The 25,735-nt window shown below is 41.2% G+C and overlaps 1 protein-coding gene and 2 pseudogenes across 1 annotated transcript; all 3 read left to right on the top strand.

The window, feature by feature from the left end:
- Window positions 1-9,792: 9,792 nt before the first annotated feature.
- On the top strand, window positions 9,793-9,975 carry LOC139441475 (U2 spliceosomal RNA; annotated as a pseudogene).
- A 7,161-nt stretch (window positions 9,976-17,136) lies between these two features.
- Window positions 17,137-18,609, top strand: LOC139441430 (uncharacterized). The gene has a single exon (XM_071222342.1). The coding sequence runs from the start codon at window positions 17,137-17,139 to the stop codon at window positions 18,607-18,609; it is 1,473 nt and encodes a 490-aa protein (XP_071078443.1).
- A 166-nt stretch (window positions 18,610-18,775) lies between these two features.
- On the top strand, window positions 18,776-18,986 carry LOC139441478 (U2 spliceosomal RNA; annotated as a pseudogene).
- Window positions 18,987-25,735: the final 6,749 nt, after the last annotated feature.

Below are 25,735 nucleotides of genomic sequence, written 5' to 3'. Positions count from 1 at the left end.
ATAAAGACGTTTCTGCACATTGTACAGTGTGTAATCAGCTTGACAATGTAGCTCATTTTTTATTGCATTGCCAAAAGTATGTTAATCAGCGTAAGGTCATGGTGGAGGCACTAACAGTTTTCAATATTGACTTCTCATTGTCTGGTATTTTCTGTTCTAGGAATATTGTTCACCATGATGTTCAGAATGTCATTCTCGCTTATATTAAAGCGTGTGGCAGTTTTGATACTTTATAAAATATCCAGGTACTTCGCAAACCTTTATTATGGGCAAGGTGTAAATGGGCCTAGTTGCCCGAACACCTATAAAATATTTTTACTAATCAATCAATCAATCTGTGATGACAGGGGGTTCGGTCTTGACAGCCGTCGAGTTCGGACGTCTTTTGCTTCTCAGCAACTTGTCTAGTGTTCTACACCACACTTGACTGTTTATGTTCCTTCCTCTTTGGTTCTTTTGGTTTTGATTTCTCTTGTGTTGGACTGCATTCACACTTTTCATTTTTATTTGGTGTTTGCTGTTTGTTACAGTCAGTTGTTGGGGATTGTCCTCGGCAATGGCTGACAACAGAATGGAATGTGAGGACGGATTTAAAGTGGTGGCTTCAGGGAGGAAGCGAATTGGTCGTATTCCAGATGGTACTTCTAAAAAGGCCTGTGTTGCCAAGCCCCCTACTACTGTACCTCCTACTGCTTGGTCTGATCTTACTTTTGTATTTGATGATCCAGCGCAGGTCAAATCAACCACTGTCATCTTTAAAGCCGATGTAGATGAACATGATGATGGTTCAACGACCCTCTGTCAACTTATGACACAGCGTGCTTTGGCTCGAGCCTTGACTAAGGTCACTACAGAAATAGTCAGTGTTAAGCGGATGGCCAGGGGTGATGTTAGTGTCACAGCCAAAACTGTTGAGGCTGCCAAAAAAACTTTTGCAGATCACCGAACTTGATGAACATTTTGTCACCGTACATGAACCTGATTCATTAATGAGAACACGTGGAGTCATCTATGGTATTGATCTGGATATTGAGATGAATGAACTTGAGGATGAGTTAAAGCCTGTGTTACCATTATTGTGCTCTGCTGTGCGTCTGACTCGTGGGCCTGATAAAGTTCCCACCAAATCTGTCCTACTTACGTTTACTGGCCAATCTTTACCAGATCATGTTGTTATATTCTTCCAGAGATTTCCTATTCGGATGTATGTTCCTCCTGCTCTGCGATGCTTCAAGTGTCAGTCTTTTGGGCATGTCTCTGCTAAGTGTAGGAGCACTCATCATGTGTGCACTAAATGTGGAGGGAAGCACAAATACGAGGAGTGCAATGAACGTTCCCTTAAATGTAAGAACTGTGGTGGTGCCCACTCTGCGGCTTACAAAGGTTGCATTAAATACCAGGAAGCAGTCCAGATTCAGAAAGTCCGAGTGGAGGGTAAGTTGTCTTATTCTCAGGCTGTTCGACAGGTGCGTGGAGATTTAAATGTCGCTCAGGTTCCAGCAGTCCCTAAACCACCTTCTGCAGCTAAACCACCTTCTGCAGCTAAACCACCTTCTGCAGCTACACCACTGTCTCAGGTTGTTACAATTTCTGATGTTGTGTCTTCTCCAGTCATGGTGACTGCTAGTACTCAGACTGAGTCTCTGGAAGTTGAATGTCAGACTGATCCTGTTGTTGACATCTTGCCTGAATCGTCTTGCACACCTCTCTTAAACAATGTATCTCCTGTTGATTTTCTCAACTTTGTTATTTGTATAGTTGCCAATCTTGGCACTACTCGTGCATTCAAGACTGATGGTCTTCAGATGATAGCGTCAGCTGCCCAGTCCCTCTTGGGGTTACATTTGTCCCCGGATGATTTGACGAGCATGGTTCAGGGTCAACAATGGCAGTCTTAATCCTTCTTATGGCTCTCTTGATCCTTCAGTGGAATGCTCGATCAGTAAATGCTAATGGTCCGGGATTCAAGGTTTTTATTAACAGTCTTGATCCTATGCCTGATGTTATTTGTCTTCAGGAGACGTTCCTGAATCCTAAACAGCAATTCCGTTGGGAAGGTTATGTCTGCCTACGTAAAGATCGTCAGGTTGGTTTAAGAGGTGGTTGTGCTATACTCATAAAGGACACTTTGTCATTTAATGAACTTACGTTGCCACCATCCCAATTAGAAGCGAATGCAGTCACCATTCATTTGAAGGACAAAAGATCCGTCTCCATTTTTAATGTCTATAATAATGCTCTTGCTACCTATAATGACTATATTTCTGTTTTGACCGTGTCAGCCAATCTTACAGTTGTGTGTGGTGATTTTAATAGTCATAGTCCTTTGTGGGGAGCTAGTAAGTTAGATGCTGGAGGTAAAGCCATTGAGACACTACTTGATGAAAAGAATCTTTTCCTTCTTAATGATGGTTCTATGACTCGGTATGACTTGGCTTCTGCTTCTTTTTCGGCCCTGGATTTGACCATTGTCAGTCCACAACTGGCTCCACATTGTGATTGGGAAGTATATTTGCAGGATTCATTTGGTAGTGATCATTATCCTGTGTTTACCAGCCTTCAACTTGACCCAATCGCTGATCTGAGTGGTACCCCTCGGCGGTGGCTTTTCTCTAAAGCTGACTGGTCTGCGTTTACTGCTTTGTGCTCTGACAAATCACGCCTGCTCTAAACTCAATTGATATGGAGCAGTTTTCCAAATGCTTTGTCTCTAACATTATTGATGCTGCCAAAAGATTTATAGGCAGAAGTTCTGGTACACGTCCGCTTAAACCGCCTGTTTGTTGGTGGACTGATAAATGTCAATCAGCACATGATGCCAGGAAGAGGGCAAAGAAAATTGTTGAAAGATCGGCTTTGCCTTGTGATTTAATTGAGTATAGGCACACTTCCGCATTACTGAAAAGAACTGTTATTGAAGCAAAACGTTTGTCATGGTCCAATTACACCAGTTCTATAAATAACAATACACCTCTATCCCAAGTATGGAGGAAAGTGAAAAAGATTTCTGGTAGTTCAAGTTCACATCGTGCTCTTCCGTCTATTGGTAAAGTCACGCCTGCAACATCAAATATAGACAAGAGTAATGCACTGGCTAAGTCATTTCAAAAAGTATCGAGTACAGATAACTTTAACTCCGATTTTCTCCGCTATAAAGAAACACTTGAATCTGAATTCTCGGACATCTTACATTGTCCAACATTTCATATTGCTGATTACAACTCCTTATTTGTTTCCAGGAATTAAAGAATGCTATTTCTGGACGGAAAAATACTTCTCCAGGAGATGATTCATTATGCTATGATATGTTTAAACATCTTCCCCGTATCAGCCTTGACACCATGCTTTTACTGTTTAATAATATTTGGTTTGAAGGCAAACTTCCCTCTTCTTGGAAAAAAGCAATTGTAGTTCCAATTCCAAAGCCTGGTAAAGATCCTACTGAAGCCACATCCTACAGACCTATTGCTCTTACCTCTAACATGTGTAAAATAATTGAAAGAATGGTAAATAACCGGCTGGTGTACTTCATGGAAAAGAACCATCTGTTTTCAGAAGTTCAATCAGGATTTAGAAAAAATAGATCTTGTGCTGATCATTTAGTCCGACTTGAAACTGACATTAAAAAGGCATTAGGTAGCACTGAATATTTAATGGCTGTTTTCATGGACATTGAAAAAGCATATGACATGTTGTGGAGGGAAGGTTTGGTAATTAAACTGTATAACCTTGGAGTTTGTGGACGTATGCTTGATTGGATAAAAGCTTTCTTAACGGGTAGAACTATACAAGTTCGCATTGGAACGTCACTGTCAGATATTTATATTTTAGAGAATGGAACTCCTCAAGGAAGTGTGATCAGCCCAACATTATTTAACGTCATGATAAATGATTTGTTTGAGAATATTAATATCCTGGTTGAAACATCACAGTTTGCCGATGATGGAGCTTTGTGGAAAAGGTCCGGTAATTTTGACACTGTATTCAAAGTCGTTCAACAATCTCTCTATCTTGTACAGAATTGGTGTGTTCATTGGGGTTTTAAGATTTCAGCTTCTAAATCTTCTGCTATCATTTTTACTCGTAAAAAGATTCCTCACGATTCCAAATTAGTCTTGTGCGGTTCTGAATTGGAGTTTGTCGACAAAGTCAAGTTTTTAGGTCTCTGGTTTGATAAGAGGCTCACCTGGAAACCACATATTGACTATCTGATTCAGAAATGCAATAAAGTCCTGAACCTTCTGAGAAGCATTTCCAGTACCAAATGGGGTGCAGACAGGAAGTGTATGTTAATGTTATATAGAGCCCTCATTAGATCTCGACTTGATTTCGGTTGCCAGGGCTATGGATCTGCATGTGCTACACAAAAAGCAAGACTTGATGTTGTTCAGTCGAAAGCCCTAAGATTATGTCTTGGTGCGTTCCGGACCACATCTGTTGAGGCTTTACAGGTTGAATCTGGTGAAATGCCTTTAGATCTCAGGCGTGAAATGTTAGACGTTAGATATATGTTAAAATTGAAATCTTTTGGGAAAAAACACTCAACGTCAACTGTGTTGAATGATTGTATAGAATATTTTCATGACACTTGGAAAAATGGTATGGGGCCTTATGGGATGCGATCTCAGAGAACGGCTTTCAATCATACTGTGCGTGATGTTCCAATAGATGACCCTACTGTTCTGCCTGAAAAGCCTCCATGGCTGCTTGGACTACCATCAGTATATTTTGATGTCCTGGAGCAGGTAAATAAATGTGAGCCAGCTCCTCGAGTTAAAGCTATAGCTGAGGAACATATCCGAAGTCTACAATGGTTGAATGCTATGCAGATTTACACTGATGGCTCTAAGTGCCCAGTGTCTGGTCGTGTTGGTGCTGGTATATTCATTGTTAATGAAAAGAGAGAACTTTCTGTCCGATTGGCTGATCACTTATCAGTATTTTCTGCTGAACTAGGAGCAATCATTGAAGCATTGCGTTGGATTACTTTTTTAAGGCCTGTTTCAGCGGTAATTTTCAGTGACTCTGTCAGTGCATTACAAGCAATTCGGCTAGGTTCTTCCTCAGCAAGGCAGGACTTGGTCAACATTATTCTCGTCCTTTATAATGACTTAAGTAAAGATCTGTTAGATGTTGAATTTTCATGGATCCCCGCTCATATTGGATTATTTGGAAATGAGAAAGCTGATAAATTGGCTAAAGCTGCACTAGACTTTGATGACTCCGAACTGGATGACGCAATTTTACCTTCTCCTGCAGAGTTAGGCACCGTCAGTATGGCCCATGCTAAAACAAAATGGCAGCAGAGATGGGCATCATCCTTAAAAGGACGGCATCTCTTTGGCATCGATCCTGTTATCACTAAATTACACATATCTAGAAATAATCGGAGAGAGGAGGTTCTCTTAACCAGACTTCGTCTTGGGCATTGTGGTCTTGGAGCCTATCTAAATGTTATTAATAAAGACGTTTCTGCACATTGTACAGTGTGTAATCAGCTTGACAATGTAGCTCATTTTTTATTGCATTGCCAAAAGTATGTTAATCAGCGTAAGGTAATGGTGGAGGCACTAACAGTTTTCAATATTGACTTCTCATTGTCTGGTATTTTCTGTTCTAGGAATATTGTTCACCATGATGTTCAGAATGTCATTCTCGCTTATATTAAAGCGTGTGGCAGTTTTGATACTTTATAAAATATCCAGGTACTTCGCAAACCTTTATTATGGGCAAGGTGTAAATGGGCCTAGTTGCCCGAACACCTATAAAATATTTTTACTAATCAATCAATCAATCTGTGATGACAATTTCCTTATGTCCAGTTTTCATGTATAATTTTCTCACTATTAATTGTAATGGGTTATTGAATAGCCCAAGTAAACTAAATACTTTATCTCATGAATTTAATTCTACTGGCATTGACTTTCTCTTTCTCCAAGAGACCCATGTGCATTCTTTGGCTTTGGCTAGATTTTTTGAGGTTAGGTTTAATGGGACAGCTTACTGGTCTTTTGGGTCTAATAATAGCAGGGGTGTTGGTTTGATTATTAGTAATAAATGTGGGTTCGTAATTGATAAATACCATTATGATGTTGATGGACGATATATTGTTGTGGATATTTCCATTGGTACGTCCAGAATTAGATTAATTAATGTTTATGCACCTAATGTACCCGCAGAAAGGGTTGATTTTTTTAATCATATAGCTCATTATTTAGTTACTAATAGACACATTATCTTAGGTGGGGATTTTAATTGTGTACTTAATAAAAAATTGGATAAGGTAGGTGGTAATCGAGATTCGGTACAGCAAGGGGTTACTATTATTAAGCAATGGGTCTCGGACTTTTCACTATCTGATGTTTTTCGTTTTCTCTTTCCAGATTTACTTGCTGTAACTTGGTCTAACACTTCTGGTGTTGGTTCTCGCCTTGACCGGTTTTACTTCTCCTCTCATCTGTTGCCTGCTGTCGACACTTCGACCATCACTCCCTGTGCTTTTTCCGATAATGATTATGTGTCGGTAAGTCTTAAGGATTTTGAGGGTATAGATTTTGGGCCTTCCTACTGGAAGTGTAATAGTTCTATTTTCGATCCAGCTTTCAAATTGTTGTTTACAGGTTTTTGTCGTAGTCACATTCCTCCTTTAGAAAAAGTTTCGCTTGCTTGGTGGGATAGCTTCAAAATTCAAATTCAGGCATTCATTCGTTTGGTTTTAAAAGATAGAAGTAGATCTAGTGTATCCTTCCGTAAGGATTTAGAAACCCAATACCGAAACCTATGCCATGCTGAATCCTCTCATCCTGGACAGTTTGTTGATCAGAAATTGGAAGTAAAAAAACAACTTAAAGATTTGGATTCTATGGAATTTAAAGGTCATCTTATCCGGTCTAAGGCTAAAGACCTTGAAAATAGTGAAAAGCCTTCTAGTTATTTTTTTCGCAAGGAAGCTAAGAGGGGTAAGCAAAAAACTATCTCTTCTATTTTAGATCCTTCTGGTGTTTCTCTGAACTCCTCTCAGGACATCATGGGTGTTTTTGTTGATTTCTATTCCGATCTTTTGGCTGCTGAACCCTTTGATGAGAAAATGTGTAACGATTTCCTTGCTGATTTACCTAAACTTGATTCGGATGTTGCGGCCACTCTAGAAGGTGTTATATCAAAAGATGAAATTTTCTCAGCCCTTAAGGCCATGGAGAATGACAAATCTCCAGGTCCGGATGGACTTACTAAGGAGTTTTATGTGTTTTCTTTTGATGTTCTTGGTGATGTCTTTTTGCGTCGCGTTCATTTATGTTTCTCTGAGGGTACACTCCCTTCTTCATCTAAGAACTCTCTCATTACTCTTATTTGTAAGGATTTTCAAAATGCAGAAAATGTTCGTAATTGGCGTCCGATCTCTATATTAAATATTGATGTCAAAATTATCTCCAAAGTGTTATGCACACGTTTAGGCCCTGTAATGGGGAATATTGTTCATATAGATCAAACCTGTGCTGTACCTGGTCGGTCTATTCAGGACAATTGTCATTTAATTCGCAATGTGCTTGATTATGTGGATCAGAAAGATCTACCTTGTGCTTTTATCAGTTTAGATCAGGAAAAGGCATTTGATAGGGTCTCCCATGACTATTTGTTTAAAGTATTGGATGCATTTGGGTTTGGTCCTCATTTTAAAAAGTGGGTCAAAATTCTATATTCTGACATCTCCAGTTCCGTAATTGTTAATCAGCACATTTCTCGGTCTTTTCCTGTTACGAGGTCTGTCAGGCAAGGATGTGGCTTGTCCCCGTCCTTGTATGTTTTGTCACTGGAACCTCTTTTGCAAAAAATCCGTAATAATCAATTGATTAAAGGAGTCCCATTACCAGGTAGTTCTGATTCAGCTAAAATATCTGCGTATGCTGATGATGGGCTGGGATTCTGTACTACAGATGCTTCTATTCACCATCTTTTAGAAACGTATTCTCGCTTTGGCAGGGCATCTGGGTCCAAATTGAATATGTCTAAAACAAAAGGATTTTTTGTAGGTAAATGGAAGTCTAGGTCTGATCACCCTTTCGGTATTTCTTGGATTGACCAGTCTAAAATTGTTGGAATTGTTGTTGGTCAGGACGTCAGTGATGATGATCAATTTCACTCTGTTTTATCCAAATTCCGGTTAGTTCTAAATTCTTGTAAAGGGCGCTCTGTTTCGGTGTTTGGTAAGACTATTCTGTGCAATGTTTTGGGTCTATCTAAATTATGGTATCGTGGAGCTGTTACCATAGTTTCACAACATTATATTGATCTCTTCCAGAGGGAGATGTTTCGGTTTATTTGGCAGTCCAAGGCTGAACCTATTCGGCGCTCCGTTTTGTATAAGGCCATTCTTGAGGGGGGTCTTGGTGCTCTGCACATCAATTTGAAATTACAATCTATCCAATTGAAACATGTTCAAAAATTGCTTACAGGCTGTTCAGCAAAGTGGACGTTTTTTGCAAAATATTGGTTAGGTTTATCCTTACGTAAGTATTCACCTGACTTTACTTCCCTCCGTATCCCTCACTCTGAGACGAAACCTATATTCTATCAGCATTGTTTTTTATCTGTTAAATTGTTTGAATCTCTGGTTTCGGATCCGCTGGTAGCTATCAGGAATTTTACTGCCAAGCAGTTTTATGATTGTTTATTGAAAAAAATCACTGAAAATAAAATAGAACGATTGTATCCACAAGTTCCTTTTGGTCTGGTTTGGCGTAATTTACATCATTCGTTTGTGGACTGTCTTCATAAATCCGTTAATTTTCGTCTCATCTATAACTCCCTTCCTTTAGGGTATATTCTTCATACTCGTGGCTTGTCTGTCTCTCCGGACTGTGTTCTCTGTCGATCAGCAATAGAAACATCTGATCATCTTTTTATCTCCTGTCCCTGCTCTTGTGTGTTGTGGAATGTTGTCTTCCCATGGTTAGTAAATCTCTCTTCTGGACTTTTGAAAGAATCACATGAAGTTGTCATATTTGGATTGGTACCGAAAATTCCCAATCCAAGGAAATTTGCTGTTTGTGTCTATCTCTTGGCTTTGGCGAAATATTCTATTTGGACTATAAGGAATCTTAATAAATTTGAACACAAACGGCTTACTGGGAATGATATTGTCTTACGTTTTTTAGCTCTCCTAAAGACACGTATTAGGGTCGATTTCTTTCGTCTATCTACCTCTACTTTTGCTCAATACTGGTTGTCCTCGCCTTTTTTCTGCAATGTCAATGCCTCATCAAAATTAGTTTTTCACATATAATGTTTCATTATCCATTTGTCTGTTTTCACTGCTTTGATTGTTATGTTTTGTTTTGTTATATTTACTGTTGCTTGTGCAGTGTGATGTGCTATTTATGTCTTCTTTTATATGCTCTTGTGATTTGGTTTTGAGCATTGTGTTATGTTATTGACTTGTCTTCCTATTTAGTGTAATGACATTATTCGTCTGCTTGCATGTCCATGTTCCATTAGTGTCCCCCTCTCTGTCCCCATATTGCCCTTTTGTTAATGTTTCTCAGTTATTTGCTGTTTCTAGTTCAGTATTAATTTGTTCCGAGTTTCATGTCCATTGTAGTTTTACAACAGTGCCTCGCAGGGCTGTTCTGTGTTTGTTTACTCTTTATTGCTGTATTATGTTGCTTCTTATGTCTTATTTCTTCTAGCTGTCTCTTGTTATGGTCACTACCCCACCACTGTGATAGCGTTTTTTTTTGTGGGTAGTGACTTCTCTGTCGTTTTCTGTATTTTCAGTTTCTCATGTTGTAATAAACCGTTTTTATGAAAAAGAAAAAAAAGTATCTGTTCTTATCAGCTTAATATCTGATACGTCTCCTAATGGAGACATCGATATGAAACTGATTTTTAGAATGGGATGAGGTGCCACGGGGCTTGCTCCGCCCTCATCACGGGTTGACCCGGTATTGCAGTACCTCCGGGAATGGCCCACCACTCATATTTCAATCAAAAATTAGAACTCTCAGCTTTGCCTACATCTTCACATTCGTCTTATTTGGCACTGCCGCTCCGTTTTTCGCCCTTAGTTCTCAATAGATACTCTATTTTATTACTTCCAAACCTTAGACATATACCTGTTCACACGTGCAGTCCGTCCCTTAAACACACCAACCCCTACAAGTTTGTAAAAGTAGCCTTTTTCAACTTTCAGCTACATACAGTCCCCCGTAACCAAGGCCGTCGCCCATGACGCCGCACGCCGGATATGACGTCTAGACAATCACTCTGTCACAACAACAGTCTGCTTCGTCACTACAAGACGTTTTCAACGTCGCATCCCCCCTAAATAGATGTTTAAAGAACTACACACACGCCTGACGCGTCATTACACTTTGTGCAAGTGAGTTCATTTTCCAATATTCATTACAGTTCAGTCGGTTTTTTTGTCTTCAATGCAATTTTTCATGCAATTCATTCATTTTTAGCTTTGCTGGACACCTTAAGTATCTTTAACTTTAGTTTATTTATTACATTGGGGCAATTTGGATGGGAATGTCACTCTTACCCACGCGCGACTCTGTCAAAGTCGGGCCCAAGCTAATTCAAGTTGGCCTGTCTCCCCTTGCCTCCCCGACTCTACTCATTAAGTCCTAATGTCGCGGCCGGTATTCACGTTGGACTGGGTCGCTGCAGGACGTTTACCCAACGTCTGGCCATGCTTTATCGGCGCTCTCTTTATACATAGCAAAATGGGTCTATTTACTCCATTTTTACATTCATCAAAGACGCTGAAAATCTCCACAAACGTCTTGCAGTCGGGTGTCGCACTCGTGTGCTGTCAACATTTTTACAGATTGGCGCCTGTAATATTGCTGGCCAATGATTTTAAGCGCTTCATGTAAATAAACAGCCCCTAAATGGTATGTTGTGTCAGTAGATGTACTTTGGCGGCGCAAGCCGGCAGCTGGCATCGCTTCTCGGCCTTTTGGCTAATCTCTCTTAATTTAACTGTTGTTTAAGCCGGAAGCGTTCCTAGCTCACTCCTTAAGAGTGTTTCTTATTGTTGTTTGTATTGATGTCATTGTATGCTTACCATGTTCTTTTCTCAGGTCTACGGGGTGGTATCGGTTCTTGAACCGTGTGGCTCTTGAGTCTCCCCCCTTTTCTACTTTTCAGGTCGACGGTGGGGCATCAGTTACATTAGTAGCTGTGTGGCTTTCGGGTCTCCCCCCTTTTACCTTTTTTGAACTTTTTAGGTCGATGGTGGGGCATCGGTTGCCTAGGCAACCGTGTGACTTTCGGGTCTCCCCCCTTGTGTTATTTCTTGTGGACATGGCCTATCATGGTGCTGTTGTGGCCCCTCCCATTGCTGGGGAATACTTTGATCAAGCTGCCTCCCGCCGTACCATCCGGGTGGAAGTATCTGGGGCTAGATTGGACCGCGAGGAGATCGTGAGTATCCTGGTTAAGGGGATTCCCACTATGCGTACCGTCGACTTTGAGTCGGTATAGAAAACGGAAAAGTTTGGGGTTTGGTTCGTGACTTTAAAGAAGGACCACAGGGCCAAGTTATTTCTCACGGCAGGTCAGGTCCAAGATGGCGCTGTAACACTGGTCTTCAGTGCATATGAGGAGGAAATAATGGATTTAAGGATTCACTGGATTCACGGTGTGATCAAAAATTCCTTTCTCGTCAACTATTTTCAGCGTTTTGGAAAAATCTTAAATATAGACTTTGAGACATTCCTTATTAATGGGATCCACCTCAGAACAGGAGTGCATATAATTCGCATCCGCCTCAATAATGAGGGTAGGGAGCGAATCCCTTATATCGTTCGACTTGGTGACAGAATTTCCATGTTAATAACTGCTCCTGGGCGTATGCCCATTTGTCTCCGTTGTTACTGTCTGGGCCACAACAGAAAGAACTGCCCAGACAGTTTTCGAAATAGACAGGCTCAAGAGGCTGCCCGCCTTAGTGAAGTGTCACAGTTGCCAGTCCCTGGTACAGGTGATGTGGGGGATGACCTTCCTCGTGATGCTGGTTCCAGCCAGCAGGAACTTTTCAGTGCGTCAGGTGACTTGGCTATTTTGGATGTAGATGGGGTGACTGAGGAGGGTTCTGTGGGTGGGGGGGGTGATTTGTTACCCCTCGCTCATATTCCCATGTGGCTAAACTGCCGGCCCTGGAAATTGACTCTAGTGAGGATATGGACGACTCTCCTGCTGTGCCTCATACCTCCCTTAGTAGGAGCGTTTCCAGGGATAAAGGTTCTCAGGGGTCCTCCCGCAAGAAACAAAGGGTGGGGTCCTCAATGCCTGAGGGGGTAGCGGCTGCTGCCTCGGCTTCCGTAGACAGGTCTCCTACTGTCTCCCGTCGTTCTTCCCAAACTGCTACCCATGAACCACCCTAATGCATGTATATGTTTAGACTGACTCTTGGAATCGACCTTTGTTTGTCCCCCGACTATTCTTTTGACTAATGGACTTTGTTTTGACCGCCAGGTTCTCCCTTTGTTGGGAGTGTTTGCTAGTAAATTGTCATGTTTGTATTTCTATGCTGGTTGGGTTGGGTGTCTTTTCTTATTGTTTTTTTCTATAATCCGGCTGGGTTGGGTGTAGTTTCGTGTTGCCTTTTCTCATTTTTGGCTGGGTTGAGTGTTGTGATGTGTGACTCTTTGGGTGTATTGTTTTGTTTTTGGGTGGGTTGCGGGGGTGTAGTTTGTGGTTTGTTTTTTAGATGTGTATTTCTTTGGGTGGGGTGGTGTTTTGGGGTTTCTTTTCCCATGGGGTGGGTGATGAAATGTGATAGAGGGGGTGAACTTGATCATAGCACTGAATTTTTCCCACCATTGTTATTGATGTTCCTGTTGTTTTGGTTTTGTGTATTTACATTATATTTGTTTTTTTTTGCTTGTTTTAATTTCCTCTTCCTTATACTGTTTTTTTTCTCCTTATTATATATTTATTATAGTCTCTTATACCTTATGGTTTTGTATTGGGTTGTTATATTATTGTTATTTCTCCTTTGAGGGTTGTTTTTCTTGGAATGTTTTGTTGCCTGATATTGTTTCTGCTTGTTGTGTTTTGCATATTATCTATGTCATATGTTTAATGTTTCTTTCCCCAACCATTCGCTATGTATAGTTTCGTCTCTCTCAACTGTAATGGTCTATTGAATGATTTTAGTAAATTGTCTTTGTTGTCTCATCGTTTCAATTCTGATCGCATCGATTTTCTGTTTCTTCAAGAGACTCATGTATCTAATGTTACTTTAGGTAAAAAATTTGAATCTAACTTTAATGGGAAGGCTTTTTGGAGTTTTGGCAGTAATTTTAGTGGGTTTTATTGTTTCTCGTTTGGTCAATTTTGTGGTGGATTATTTTTATTTTGATATTGAGGGTCGACTCTTGGTGGTGGATTTGACTATTGATGGGCATTGTGCTCGTTTTATAAACGTCTATGCGCCCAATATCCTTGCTGATAGGGTTACCTTTTTCAAAGGGGTCGCAAAGTTTTTTGTCACCAATAAACTTCTTATTCTCGGCGGGGATTTTAATTGTGTTCTTCACACTCCTTTAGATAAGGTGGGGGGTAGGGATCACATCCAGGCTGGGGCTAATATTATCAAGCAATGGGTCTCTGATTTTTCTCTTTTTGATGTGTATCGCTCTCTCTTTCCTGGTTCGGTGGCGGTATCTTGGCACAATACAGCCGGTGTCGGATCTCGTCTCGACCGTTTTTATATCACTTCAACTCTTTGTACTTCTCTTGTCTCTGCTGCTATCTCACCATGTAGTTTTTCTGATCATGATTACGTGTCTTTTAAGCTAAAGGATTTTGCTGGCATTAGTTTTGGTCCTGGCTATTTTAAATGTAATAATTCTTTGTTTGATGCTCCTTTTCAATTTTTTTTTAAAGGCTTTTGTCTTACTCATGTTCCTCCTTTAGACTCTATTACTTTAGATTGGTGGGATGCTTTCAAATCAAAAGTAACTTCATTTCTTAAATTACTTGCAAAAGATCGTAAATCAGATAGGGCATCCCTGCGTACGGCTTTGGTGTCCGAGTATAGAACTTTATGCCGAGCTGAATCCTTACATCCTGGGCTTTATTCTGATCAAATTGCGTCTGTCAAAAAACAACTTTATGATTTAGAAATTTTGGAATTTAGAGGCAACTTAGTCCGTTCTAAGGCTAAAGACCTCGAAATTGGTGAAAGACCTTCCAGTTATTTCTTACGCAAGGAAGCTCAGAGAGGGAAACGGAAAACTATTTCTTCTATTTTAGACCCTCATGGTAATCAGTTAAATACCTCTCATGAGATCATGGGTGATTTTGTTGATTTTTATAGCGATCTGTTTGGTTATGAACCCATTGAGGATGAAATTTGCGATCAATTCCTTGCTGCTTTACCTACACTTGATTTGGCTGATTCGGCTTCTCTGGAAGGTGATATTACACGTGACGAAATTCTAAACACCCTTAAGGCTATGGAGAATGATAAATCTCCAGGTCCGGATGGGCTTTCTAAGGAATTTTATGTATCTACATTTGCTTTCCTTGGTGATGTGCTTCTACGTGTTGTTCAGCTGTGTTTTCAACAAAACAGTCTTCCTTCTTCTTCCAAAACTTCTTATATTTCTCTCCTGTGTAAGGACATTAATAATGCGGAAAATGTCCGTAATTGGCGTCCTATTTCATTATTAAATGTTGATGTGAAGTTAATTTCTAAATTATTATGCACACGTTTAGGCAAGGTTATAGGTAGTATCGTGCACTTGGATCAAACTTGTGCTGTCCCTGGCAGATCTATTCACGATAATTGTCATTTAATTCGAAACGTGCTGGATTATGTGGATCAGAAAGATCTACCTTGTGCTTTTATTAGTTTAGACCAGGAGAAGGCTTTTGATAGCGTCTCTCATCAGTTTCTGTTTAAAGTATTGGACGCTTTTGGCTTTGGTCCTAATTTCAAAAAATGGGTCAAAATTCTTTATACGGACATTTCTAGTGCGGTTATAATTAATCAGCACATTTCAAAGCCGTTTCCTATATTGAGGTCTGTTCGGCAGGGGTGTGGTTTGTCCCCATCCTTGTATGTACTAGCACTAGAACCTCTATTAATGTATATTCGGAATCACTCTCAAATTCATGGTGTTAAATTACCTGGTACAGATGACTCAGCCAAAATATCTGCCTTTGCTGATGATGGACTGGGATTTTGCACCTCAGACGCTTCTATTGGTCACTTGCTGAAAGCATATTCATTTTACGGTCAAACGTCTGGCTCCAAATTGAATCTGACGAAAACACACGGCGTTTTTGTTGGTAAATGGTGTACTAGGTCGGATCACCCTTTCGGCATATCTTGGATTGAGCATTCAAAAATTGTTGGAATTATCACAGGCAGGAATGTTAGTGCTGACGATCAGTTTCATCCTATACTATCAAAATTCCAATCTGTTTTAAACGTTAATAAAGGACGCAGTATTTCAATTTTTGGTAGAACTATTGGGTGCAATGTCATGGCCTTATCTAAATTGTGGTACCGAGGGGCGAATACACCTTATTCTAAACATTATGTCGAACTCTTTCAGAGGGAGACTTTTCGGTATATTTGGCAGTCCACTGCTGAACCTATTCGTCGTGTTGTATGTTTTAAGTCTATTTTAGATGGGGGTTTGGGTGTTATTCACATCCAGTCGAAATTGCAATCTTTTTATTTGAAACATCTTCAAAATTTGTTGTGTCATTCTTCAGCTAAGTGGACCTTTTTTGCTAAGTATTGGTTAGGTATGTCCTTACGTAAATACTGTTCTGACTTTGCTTCACTCCTCTTTCCTCATTCTGAGACGATGCCCGTTTTCTATCAGCATTGCTTTGTGGCGCTTAAACGTTTTGAGGTTGTCGATTCAAATTCGCTGGTAGATATATTTGGTTTTACAAGTGCACAATTTTATGGTTGTCTTTTGAAACCTATTCTGGAAAATAAAGTTGAGTTGTTGTATCCACGTATTCCCTTTCGGCAAGTTTGGCTTAATCTACATCATCACTTCGTGGATCCTCTTTCTAAATCTGTCAATTATCGTCTCATCTATGATTCTCTCCCTTTAGGGTATACTCTTTATGCCCGAGGAATGTCTGCTACTCCAAACTGTCCTCTCTGTCGTATGGCAATAGAGACCTCTGATCATCTCTTTATCTATTGCCCGTGCGTTGTGGCTTTATGGGATATCATTTTCAACTGGTTGGGCCATCTTTCATTTGGGTTCTTGAAAAAAAGTAATGAGGTTATTCGGTTCACATTGGTGCCGAAAATACCCAATTCATTTCGGAAAGCTGTGTGTGTTTATCTCTTATCTTTGGCAAAGTATTCCATTTGGCTAGTTCGAAATTTGAATAAGTTTGATCACAAAAAGTTAAATGGGAATGATATCATGTTGCGTTTCTTGTCATTTCTTAGGACACGTATCAGGGTTGACTTCACTCGTTTTTCGTTTCCTACTTTTTCTGATTATTGGCTTTCTACTTCTATCTTTTGTTCTGTTGATGTTGATCATGTTTTGAAATTCCATGTATAAATGTGTTCCTTCCATTGTTTGCTCTGTATTTGCTTTGCTTATTGCCATGTTATGGACTTTATGTCCCTGTTTTCCTGTTTGTTCAATGTTTATATTCATGTTTTTGTTGTCCGTAGCCGTAGCCGTTGTCGGTGTTAGGCAGCCGGCATTAGTTTTAGTTTTGTTTCTGTTAGTTAGGGTTAGTTTTCTGTCCCTGTATCTCTGTCCCCAGTCCTTGTAGTTACACGTTTTGTTATTTTCCAGTTTGCTTTGCCTACTTGTTCTGTACACTTGTGTCACATGTCTCTGTATAAGTCTTGCTGTTTTCCTCTTTAGTGTTTCTCTGTTAGCACTGCAGGGCTCACAACTGTGACAATTTTAGGCGGCCCTGCAGTGACAGCGCTGTACGCGTCTGTAAGAAATTCCATTTAGGCAATGCATTTTATCAAAAAGAAAAAAAGTCTCTGTTCTTTGTTGCTTCCATGTTTTCATGTGTGCTTTGCCATAATCAACTTTTCCCTTCACCAGGTCTACGAGTGGGAATCAGCTACTAAGCTGTGTGATCTTTACTGGTCTCCCCTCACCTCTCTTCACCATGGCTTACAACTCGTCTGTCAACGCTGGACCAGTCCCTGACAAATTCGTTGACAAGGAGGTTGAATCCAGGACTGTGAGGGTTTACTCCACTGCTCGTTTCACTACAGTTCCGGACTTTGCTCGACTGCTGACAACTGTTGTTCCTGACTTGTCATTGCCTGATTGCCAGGCCATATGGAGAACAGAACGTGCAGGTCAAGTATATGTAACCTTAACATCTGTGTCTACGGCCAAGAAACTCTTGGACTTGAACTGTGTTACCCATGGTGCTGAAAAACTGTACTTTTATGCGTATGGTGTCTTTATGATTCCATTAAGGATCCATTGGCTGCATGCCACAGTCACCAGTGATTTTTTGAAGGATTTTTTTAGCCGCTATGGCAAAGTGTTGGATGCTTTCCGAGAATTCGTGGATGTGGATGGAGTGAATATATACACTGGAATTCGCATTGTAAGGATGGAGCTGACAGAGTCTGAACGTACGTGCATACCCCATATAGTGCGGTTTGGTGACAAGCAATCCATGCTTGTAACTGCACCGGGACGCTTACCTATCTGCCTGAAGTGCCACTCAGTTGGACATGTGCGTGCTCGTTGTCCAGGTACGGATATACCCACTCATTCTACTGGAAAACCTACTGTGGCCCCTGTTATTGTTGAAGTCGATACTGACATGGTGAAAAAAGTACCTGATGACGTGATTGATGGCCATGCTAGTGGAGTTTCTGATTCGGAGCCTGTGACTGATATGATGGATAACCAAACAACAGATGTGGTTTCTGTGCCTGAAGACATTGCTAGTGAGGACAGTCAATCAGCCGGTTCTGACATGGGTTCATCTGAGTCTGAGGAGGAAGCAATGGAATCTGAACAAGTTTTACCTCCAAAAAGGAAGCAGTGCGCGCAGGATCTACCTGATGAAGTTGATAAGAGGAAAAAAGTTGCCAGTGATTCTGAGGATCGTTCTGCATCCACTAGTTGGGCAGAGCAACAGTCACAGACGGACATTCTACTCGCCCAGGTCCCAGAGGAATATCAGTGCCCAGTTAGTTCTGGGTCTGTTGACACTGTTGATGTTCATCCTAAACTCGTCAAGAAGGATTCCCAGTCTTCTTCGAAAATGAGCCCTTATGATCTCACGTGGCTACCTCCCTATGTACATTGTGTGTGGGAAGATCGACACAAAAAGGAGCTTCATTTAATGAAGAAACATTGGACATTTAATGTCAAACTGTACTGGGATGCAAACCATCAACATTACAAGGTTACAGAAAAAAAGTACGACCTTACTAACTGTGTCAGAGCTTTCGCCCCAGAGGATCCAGATGCCTTTAAAGTAACCCTTCGTCTAATACTAACAGAGAAAATTCACAGGAATAAACACCTGCTTTATGACATTGAAAGGAATAGAGACTACCAGATGGATCTTAGTGAAATTGAGATTAGGTCCCTCTCAAGGGTAGGCGAGTGAACTCATTAATTCCATCTTGTGCAAGTGTTAACTAATGTCTGACAAACAAGTATTGTAATCTCATTTCTTCTATAGTTTACTTTTGTTATAGCTGCCACTCCACGCCCTTTTGTGATAATTTCTTTTAATGTGGAGTGGCAAGCTTTCTGCGCTGTCCGCATTTGTATTCCCATTTTCTGTGCATTAAATTTATTAAAAAGAAAAAAAAGAAAAAAAAAAAGTATCTGTTCTTATCAGCTTAATATCTGATACGTCTCCTAATGGAGACATCGATATTAAACTGATTTTTAGAATGGGATGAGGTGCCACGGGGCTTGCTCCGCCCTCATCACGGGTTGACCCGGTATTGCAGTACCTCCGGGAATGGCCCACCACTCATATTTCAATCAAATATTAGAACTCTCAGCTTTGCCTACATCTCCACATTCGTCTTATTTGGCACTGCCGCTCCGTTTTTCGCCCTTAGTTCTCAATAGATACTCTATTTTACTACTTTGAAACCTTAGAAATATACCTGTTCACACGTGCAGCCCGTCCTTTAACCACACTAACCCGTACAAGTTTGTAAAAGTAGCATTTTTCAACTTTCAGCTACATACAGTCCCCCGTAACCAAGGCCGTCGGCCATGACGCCGCACGCCGGATATGACGTCTAGACAATCATTCCGTCACAACAACAGTCTGCTTCGTCACTACAAGAAGTTTTCAACGTCGCATACCCCCTAAACAGATGTTTAAAGAACTACACACACGCCTGATGCGTCATTACACTTTGTGCAAGTGAGTTCATTTTCCAATATTCATTACAGTTCAGTCGTTTTTTTCGTCTTCAGTGCAATTTTTCATACAATTCATTCATTTTTCGCTTTGCTGGACACCTTAAGTATCTTTACCTTTAGTTTATTTAATACATTGGGGCAATTTGGATGGGATTGTCACTCTTACCCACGCGCGACTCTGTCAAAGTCGGGCCCAAGCTAATTCAAGCTGGCCTGTCTGTCTCCTCTCCCCTTGCCTCCCCGACTCCACTCATTAAGTCCTAATGTCGCGGCCGGTATTCACGTTGGACTGGGTCGCTGCAGGACGTTTACCCAACGTCTGGTCATGCTTTATCGGCGCACTCTTTATACATAGCAAAATGGGTCTATTTACTCCATTTTTACATTCATCAAAGACGCTGAATATCTCCACAAACGTCTTGCAGTCGGGTGTCGCACTCGTGTGCTGTCAACATTTTTACAGATTTGTGCCTGTAATATTGCTGGCCAATGATTTTAAGCGCTTCATGTAAATAAACAGCCCCTAAATGGTATGTTGTGTCAGTAGATGTACTTTGGCGGCGCAAGCCGGCAGCCGGCATCGCTTCTCGGCCTTTTGGCTAAGCTCAAAGACTGGAGGAGGATTTCTACTACACAGCGTTTGACGGAGACATCATCAGTGGTGACTATTATAGGGACTTTTGTGTGTGACATTAACTTTTTGTGCTTTTTTCCTCTCTAGGTCTACGGGTGGGACTTGTTGCTTCGGCAGCAAGTAGACCTTCGGGTCACCCCCCACTTTTTCTTTGTATTGTGTTCCTGGATTATGGCATGGGCTAGTGCCGTCAAGCTGCGTCCGTTGTCCCATACGCAGCTGAATGACTTCAAGGCCTGACTTACAGTCAAGGCGGAGACCTCGGTAAGGAACTTCCTCCGTGATAAACTTTTCAACGTTATTAAGAATGCTTTGCCGAGTTTTTCGGGTACGGACTTAGAGGCATTCTGGAAAGCTGAAAGAAATGGTTGCTGGTTTCTAACCTTTAATCATCAATCTAAAGCTGACATATTGCTCCAGACACAATCGTTACCATATGAGAATGGCCGTGTCTTTTTCTCCATGTACCAGCGACAGGTCGTCACGCTGAGGGTCCATTGGTTGAACCATACTGTGCGGGAGAGTTATGTTGGTGAATATTTCTCCAGGTATGGTAAAGTGCTTAATATGACTTATGATTCCTGTGTTCTCCCTGATGGGGCTAAGGTGTGCAGTGGTGTTCGCCTTATTACCATAGAGCTATCTGAAAATGAAAGAAATCTTCTCCCGCATATTGTGAAGATTGGTAATGGCATGGCCATGTTGATTACTGCTCCGGGCCGCCCTCCTATCTGCCTAAGATGTGGTGAATCTGGACATCAAAGGTACATGTGTCCACAGGGACAAGCTCGAGATGATCCTGCCAGAGCCAGTCAACAGACAGGTGAGAGTGATGTTGTTCGTCCTCAAACTCCTCAGGTATCTGCTGTTGGGGTGCAGAAGGGCGTGGAGACCAGTGATCCGGTCAGTTCTGAGGAAGGTAGTGTGGTGGGGGAGGGCCATTCGGAGGAACGTACGGTGGATTCAGTAATTGAAGTGGAAGTGGAGGGTGGTGGTGAGCGGATGGAGGTCCAGGAAGGTGAGGATCCTGACGCGACAGTATTTCCAGACGGGAGAAAGGATCAGGTTTCTGTGTCAGAGGAGACAACTACCGTAGAAGTTCATGTGGATGGGGAGACGAATGAAGGTAACGTTGTGAGTGAGGTGCTCGACCTGTTTTCACAGGAAGGTGATGAGGCTTTAGCTGCTTTACCCCTTGCTTTCACAGCTGATGATGATGATGAATTTCAGACAGTCAGGAGGAAGACCAGGTCACGGTCGGAGGGAGGTGGAGGACCAAAGAAGTTCAAGTCTCATCTTGTGGGTGACGTCAGTCAGGCTGCATGCTCGGCCATTACTCCTCCTCGTTCCCGAATCACAAGGTCTACTGTGGCTGTTGCGGAGGTGCCTGATCCTCCATAAGTTAAGTACTTTTTTGTGTTTCTGATGATGAATTTGGACATGTCCCTCGACTATGAGACAGATGGCGAATTTATTTAACTTCTCCCGTCTTTGGGAGTCTTTTTTGCATTGTCTGTATTTAACCTGTTTGTTGATGTCGTTTCACTCCAACCATAGTTTTTGGTCAGCAGAAATAGAAGAAGTGCAGTAGACAGGCAAAGACACTAATTTATTTACGATGGTTTTATTACAGACAAGAATTACTGTTGTACTTCAATTTACATTTACAAAGTTTCTTTCAAATTTCAAATTTCTATTATTATCCTGATCACTAAATGACTACTCTGTCTAACGATGTTGCCTATCCTAATCCTAATGCCAAACTGAATTACAATAACATGGTTGTCGACACGTGGCACACATGCATGCTTTTTTCATGCTTTTTAGATCTATTTCCGCGAAGTAAAGCAGTGTGTGCGCGAACTGCTTACACACAGGAACGACCTGTTCGGAAACATGGCATACTTACATCTGTGATGACAATTTCCTTATGTCCATATTCCCCCTCCTTGATATAACGGAGTCTATCAACACAAAATAGTAACCGACTTTCCAGAATCGAAATAATATCCTCGATCACATCCACAAATGTATCGAAAAGTTCAACAAATAATGCACTGAATACATCCAATGTCACAATATATCCATTTTTATGAAACAGTATTCACATTTTGAGTTCACAGTACACCACCACAATATGTGCAGATTACACACTCTTTTGGTTCTGTCACAAAATTGAATATCTCACATTGGCTAGTTGCTCATGTTAAATCCATCAATTTCACACATTTTCATCCTTCGAATGTCACAATAGAATCCATAGAATCCTGTATTGTCTTGTTCAGTGACATCTGGTACTTTATCCACTAGTACTGATGCTGTCTGTTTCAAGAGGGCACACTTTCGTCATTGGTCTAGTAAGTACAGATTGACCAATCTGTATGTCAACCACTCTGGTGTAACCATCTTTTCCTGGATGAGTCTTGATAACTTTTCCCATAGGCCAATGTCCACGTGGAGTGTTGGGCGATATTAACAAAACGATGTCATTCACGTTGATGTCCGGTTGGTGAGTGAGCCATTTCCTTCTTCGGTTGAGACTGGGTATCCACTCCTTCATCCATCGGCTCCAGAAGTGTCGTATTAGATCCTGTATCCGTCTCCAGCGTTTCCTTGGGTTAAAGGGTGTTGTATCCACTGATTCCGGAGCAAAAGAACCTCCAAACTGTCCATGGAGTAAATGGTTCGGTGTCAGGGGTACATCATCCTGAGGGTGTGACGTCTGATAGGTGAGTGGACGTGAATTGATCAAGGCTTCTGCTCCAATAAACGCTGTCATGAGCTCTTCATCATTTACGTCACTTTGACCTAATATAGCAGAGATAGCTTTCTTGGCTGCCTTGATCATGGTCTCGAACACACCTCCGAAATGGGGCGCACAGGGAGGATTAAACTTCCACTTGGTCCCACGATTCGCTAATGTTCTTTTAATAGCATCATTGTCCAGACATGAGACCAGTTCTTTTAGCTCCTTTTCTGCTCCAACAAAGTTTGTCCCATTATCACACTCAATGTCCTCTGCGACTGGCCATGCGATAAAAGGCATTAAGAAATGAATTTGTGTCCATTCCATGTGCGATTTCAAGATGCACAGCTCTTGAAGCTAGACACGTGAAGAGGCAAAGATAGCGCTTCTGCCTTGCTTTTCCTCTCCCCTGTACTGTAAAGAAGGGTCCAGCAAAGTCAAGTCCAGCCTGTATGAAAGCACGTAGAGGTGTTAGTCTCATTTCTGGGAGAGGAGCCATGATCTGGTGCGCCACTTTTGCTTTCTGTTTACGACATTGTGAACATACCCGCTCCCATTCTCGAATTTCCTCTCTACCAGAGAGGATCCAAAACTTCGCTGAGAGTGCTGCTAATGTCTGATTAGTTCCGGTAACATGCTGTCCTTCCTCATGATAAGATTTCACAATCAATCTTGTGATCCAGTTTCTGCGTGGCAAGATGATTGGAAACCTTGACTCTGGAGATAGATGCTCAGCATAAGCCAATCGTCCATCAGATCTCATCACTCCACATTCATCCAACTTCGGTTGTAATCCTAAGAGTTTACTGTTGGTTGGCAATGGTTTTCTATTCTCAAGGCAGGAGTATTCAGCTGGAAATTCTTCTCTCTGCATTTGTGCTATGATTTTGAACTGTGCAGTTTCAATTTCTTCTGCTGTTAGTTCCCCGGAGATCCTTTGATGATTTTGTGCAACACAGTTGTTCAAGAATCTGTATACCCAAGTTTGGATTCTTGCCAGTCTTTTCAAATCTGAGTATCTTGTAGCTTTTAGTCTCCATTCATCACATGATGATTTGTTCACTACCATTGTAATGATCTTGTTTTCTTTCAGAGTTTCATTTTCTAGCTTACATGTCTTTTTACTTTCTATTTCAGATAACCTTTGGGGCCATTCACCTTCATCTCTAGTCAAGAAAGGGGGTCCTGACCACCAACTTTGATTATCAATCAACTTTGATGCAGCTATTCCTCTGGTCAACATATCTGCTGGATTTTTAGCAGTTGGTACATACCGCCATTGACATGGATTCGTAACCTCTTGAATTTCACTGACTCTGTTTGCAACAACGGGTTTGAATGTTCGACTATGGTTCTTTATCCATGACAACGCATTTGAACTGTCTGTCCAAAATGTTACGATGTCTATTGACACTTCCAATGCCTTTGTGATTGCAACAGATAATCTGAGTCCAGTAACAGCTGCCATTAATTCCATTCGTGGAATGCTAATGGCTTTCAGTGGTGCTACTCGTCCTTTTGCAGCAATTATGACACTGGAGATTTCATCATTCTGGTAAGTATTCACAGCATACACTACAGCACCATATGCATCCTCAGATGCATCTACAAAGCTGTGGAGTGTAGTTTCTTTGACCTCGTGACCACAGCGCAAACATCTTGGTACCTGGATATGTGCAAGATCTTCCAGTTCCATGAACCACTGACATGCTTTCCTTTTCAGATTATTGTCTAGTTTTTCATCCCAATCTAATCCTGCTGTCCACATTTCTTGCAAAATGATCTTTGCCCTCACAGTAAAGGGTGCAAGAAATCCTAAAGGATCAAATAGCTTTGCTATTTGACGAAGAAAGGTTCTTTTAGATATCGTGGAGTTCATTTCAGGGAAGTGAAAGTAAAGACATCTCTTTCAGCTATCCACATGAGACCGAGCGTCTTTGCTGAAGGTAAGTAGCTACTGTTCAACTGAACTTCTGACAATCTGTCTTCAACAGGTATCTGATTGAGTACTTGGTGGGAATTTGAAAGACACTTTCTAGGGCGCATCCCAGCTCTACTCCATATTTCTGCCAGTCAACAACCTGCAAATCACCTGTAACCTTAGTTGTTGTGAAAGCAGAAATATTAACGTCAACCTCACCATCTTTACTTTCAAGTCCAAATTCGACTGGCATTGTTTCAAATGTGGCTTTCTCATCATTCAATACATTCACAGTGACTTGTTTAGTTTTACCTTGCAGTCCTAGCTCTGCAGCAACGTCTGCATTAATATAGGACCTTGTGCTGGTGTCATCTAGCAAAGCGTTAACAGTAACTCTGCGATTCCCATGTTTGAGGATTACTGGCACTGTCCTTAGCCCAATGAATGAAGATTTTGAAGCAACGTTCAATGCCATGTTAGTTGCATGTGATCGTTCTGCTTGTTCTTTTGAACTATTGTCTGTATGTTCTATTTTGTTTAATGGAACTGAAGCTTTTTCAACATCAGCAGTTGAATCAACCCTGTCCCTATCCACATGTAGCAGCCTGTTATGGTTGCTTCTGCATCCATTCATGCCACATAATCTTGTTTGCCAACAGTGTTTACCACGATGGTTGCTTCCTAAGCAACGAAAGCAAAGATTTAACTCCTTTGCTTTGTTCCATCTGTCCTGCACTTTTAAAGTTGTGAACTTTCTACAATTCCAAACATCATGTGGTTCTTTGCATACTATGCACAAACTCTTTACTCCAGCATAATGCCCATCAGGTTTCTGGTTACTGTCATACCCAAGGAATGTACGAGAAGTTCTTTTATGTTCAGATTTTATTGACTTATCACAGACACCATGAATGGTTTCAGCTGCAATTGTTTGAAATTCTGCTTCTTGGAGCACCCATTCTCTCAGAGTTTCAACTGACTCTTGTCTTTGTCTATCAAATACCCAACGTTGATACTCTGTAACCATGGCTTCAGTCATCTTTTTT

This window comes from Haliotis cracherodii, unplaced genomic scaffold (assembly GCF_022045235.1).
Source record: "Haliotis cracherodii isolate W230 unplaced genomic scaffold, xgHalCrac1.p SCAF_40, whole genome shotgun sequence".
Taxonomy (NCBI): Eukaryota; Metazoa; Mollusca; class Gastropoda; order Lepetellida; family Haliotidae; genus Haliotis; species Haliotis cracherodii.
The sequence above is the reverse complement of the archived record's forward strand: the minus strand, read 5'-3'. Positions and strand labels throughout refer to the sequence as shown.

Coding starts and splice junctions, on each gene's coding strand:
- LOC139441430 (XM_071222342.1), top strand. CDS start 17,137: ATGGCTTACAACTCGTCTGTCAACGCTGGACCAGTCCCTGACAAATTC.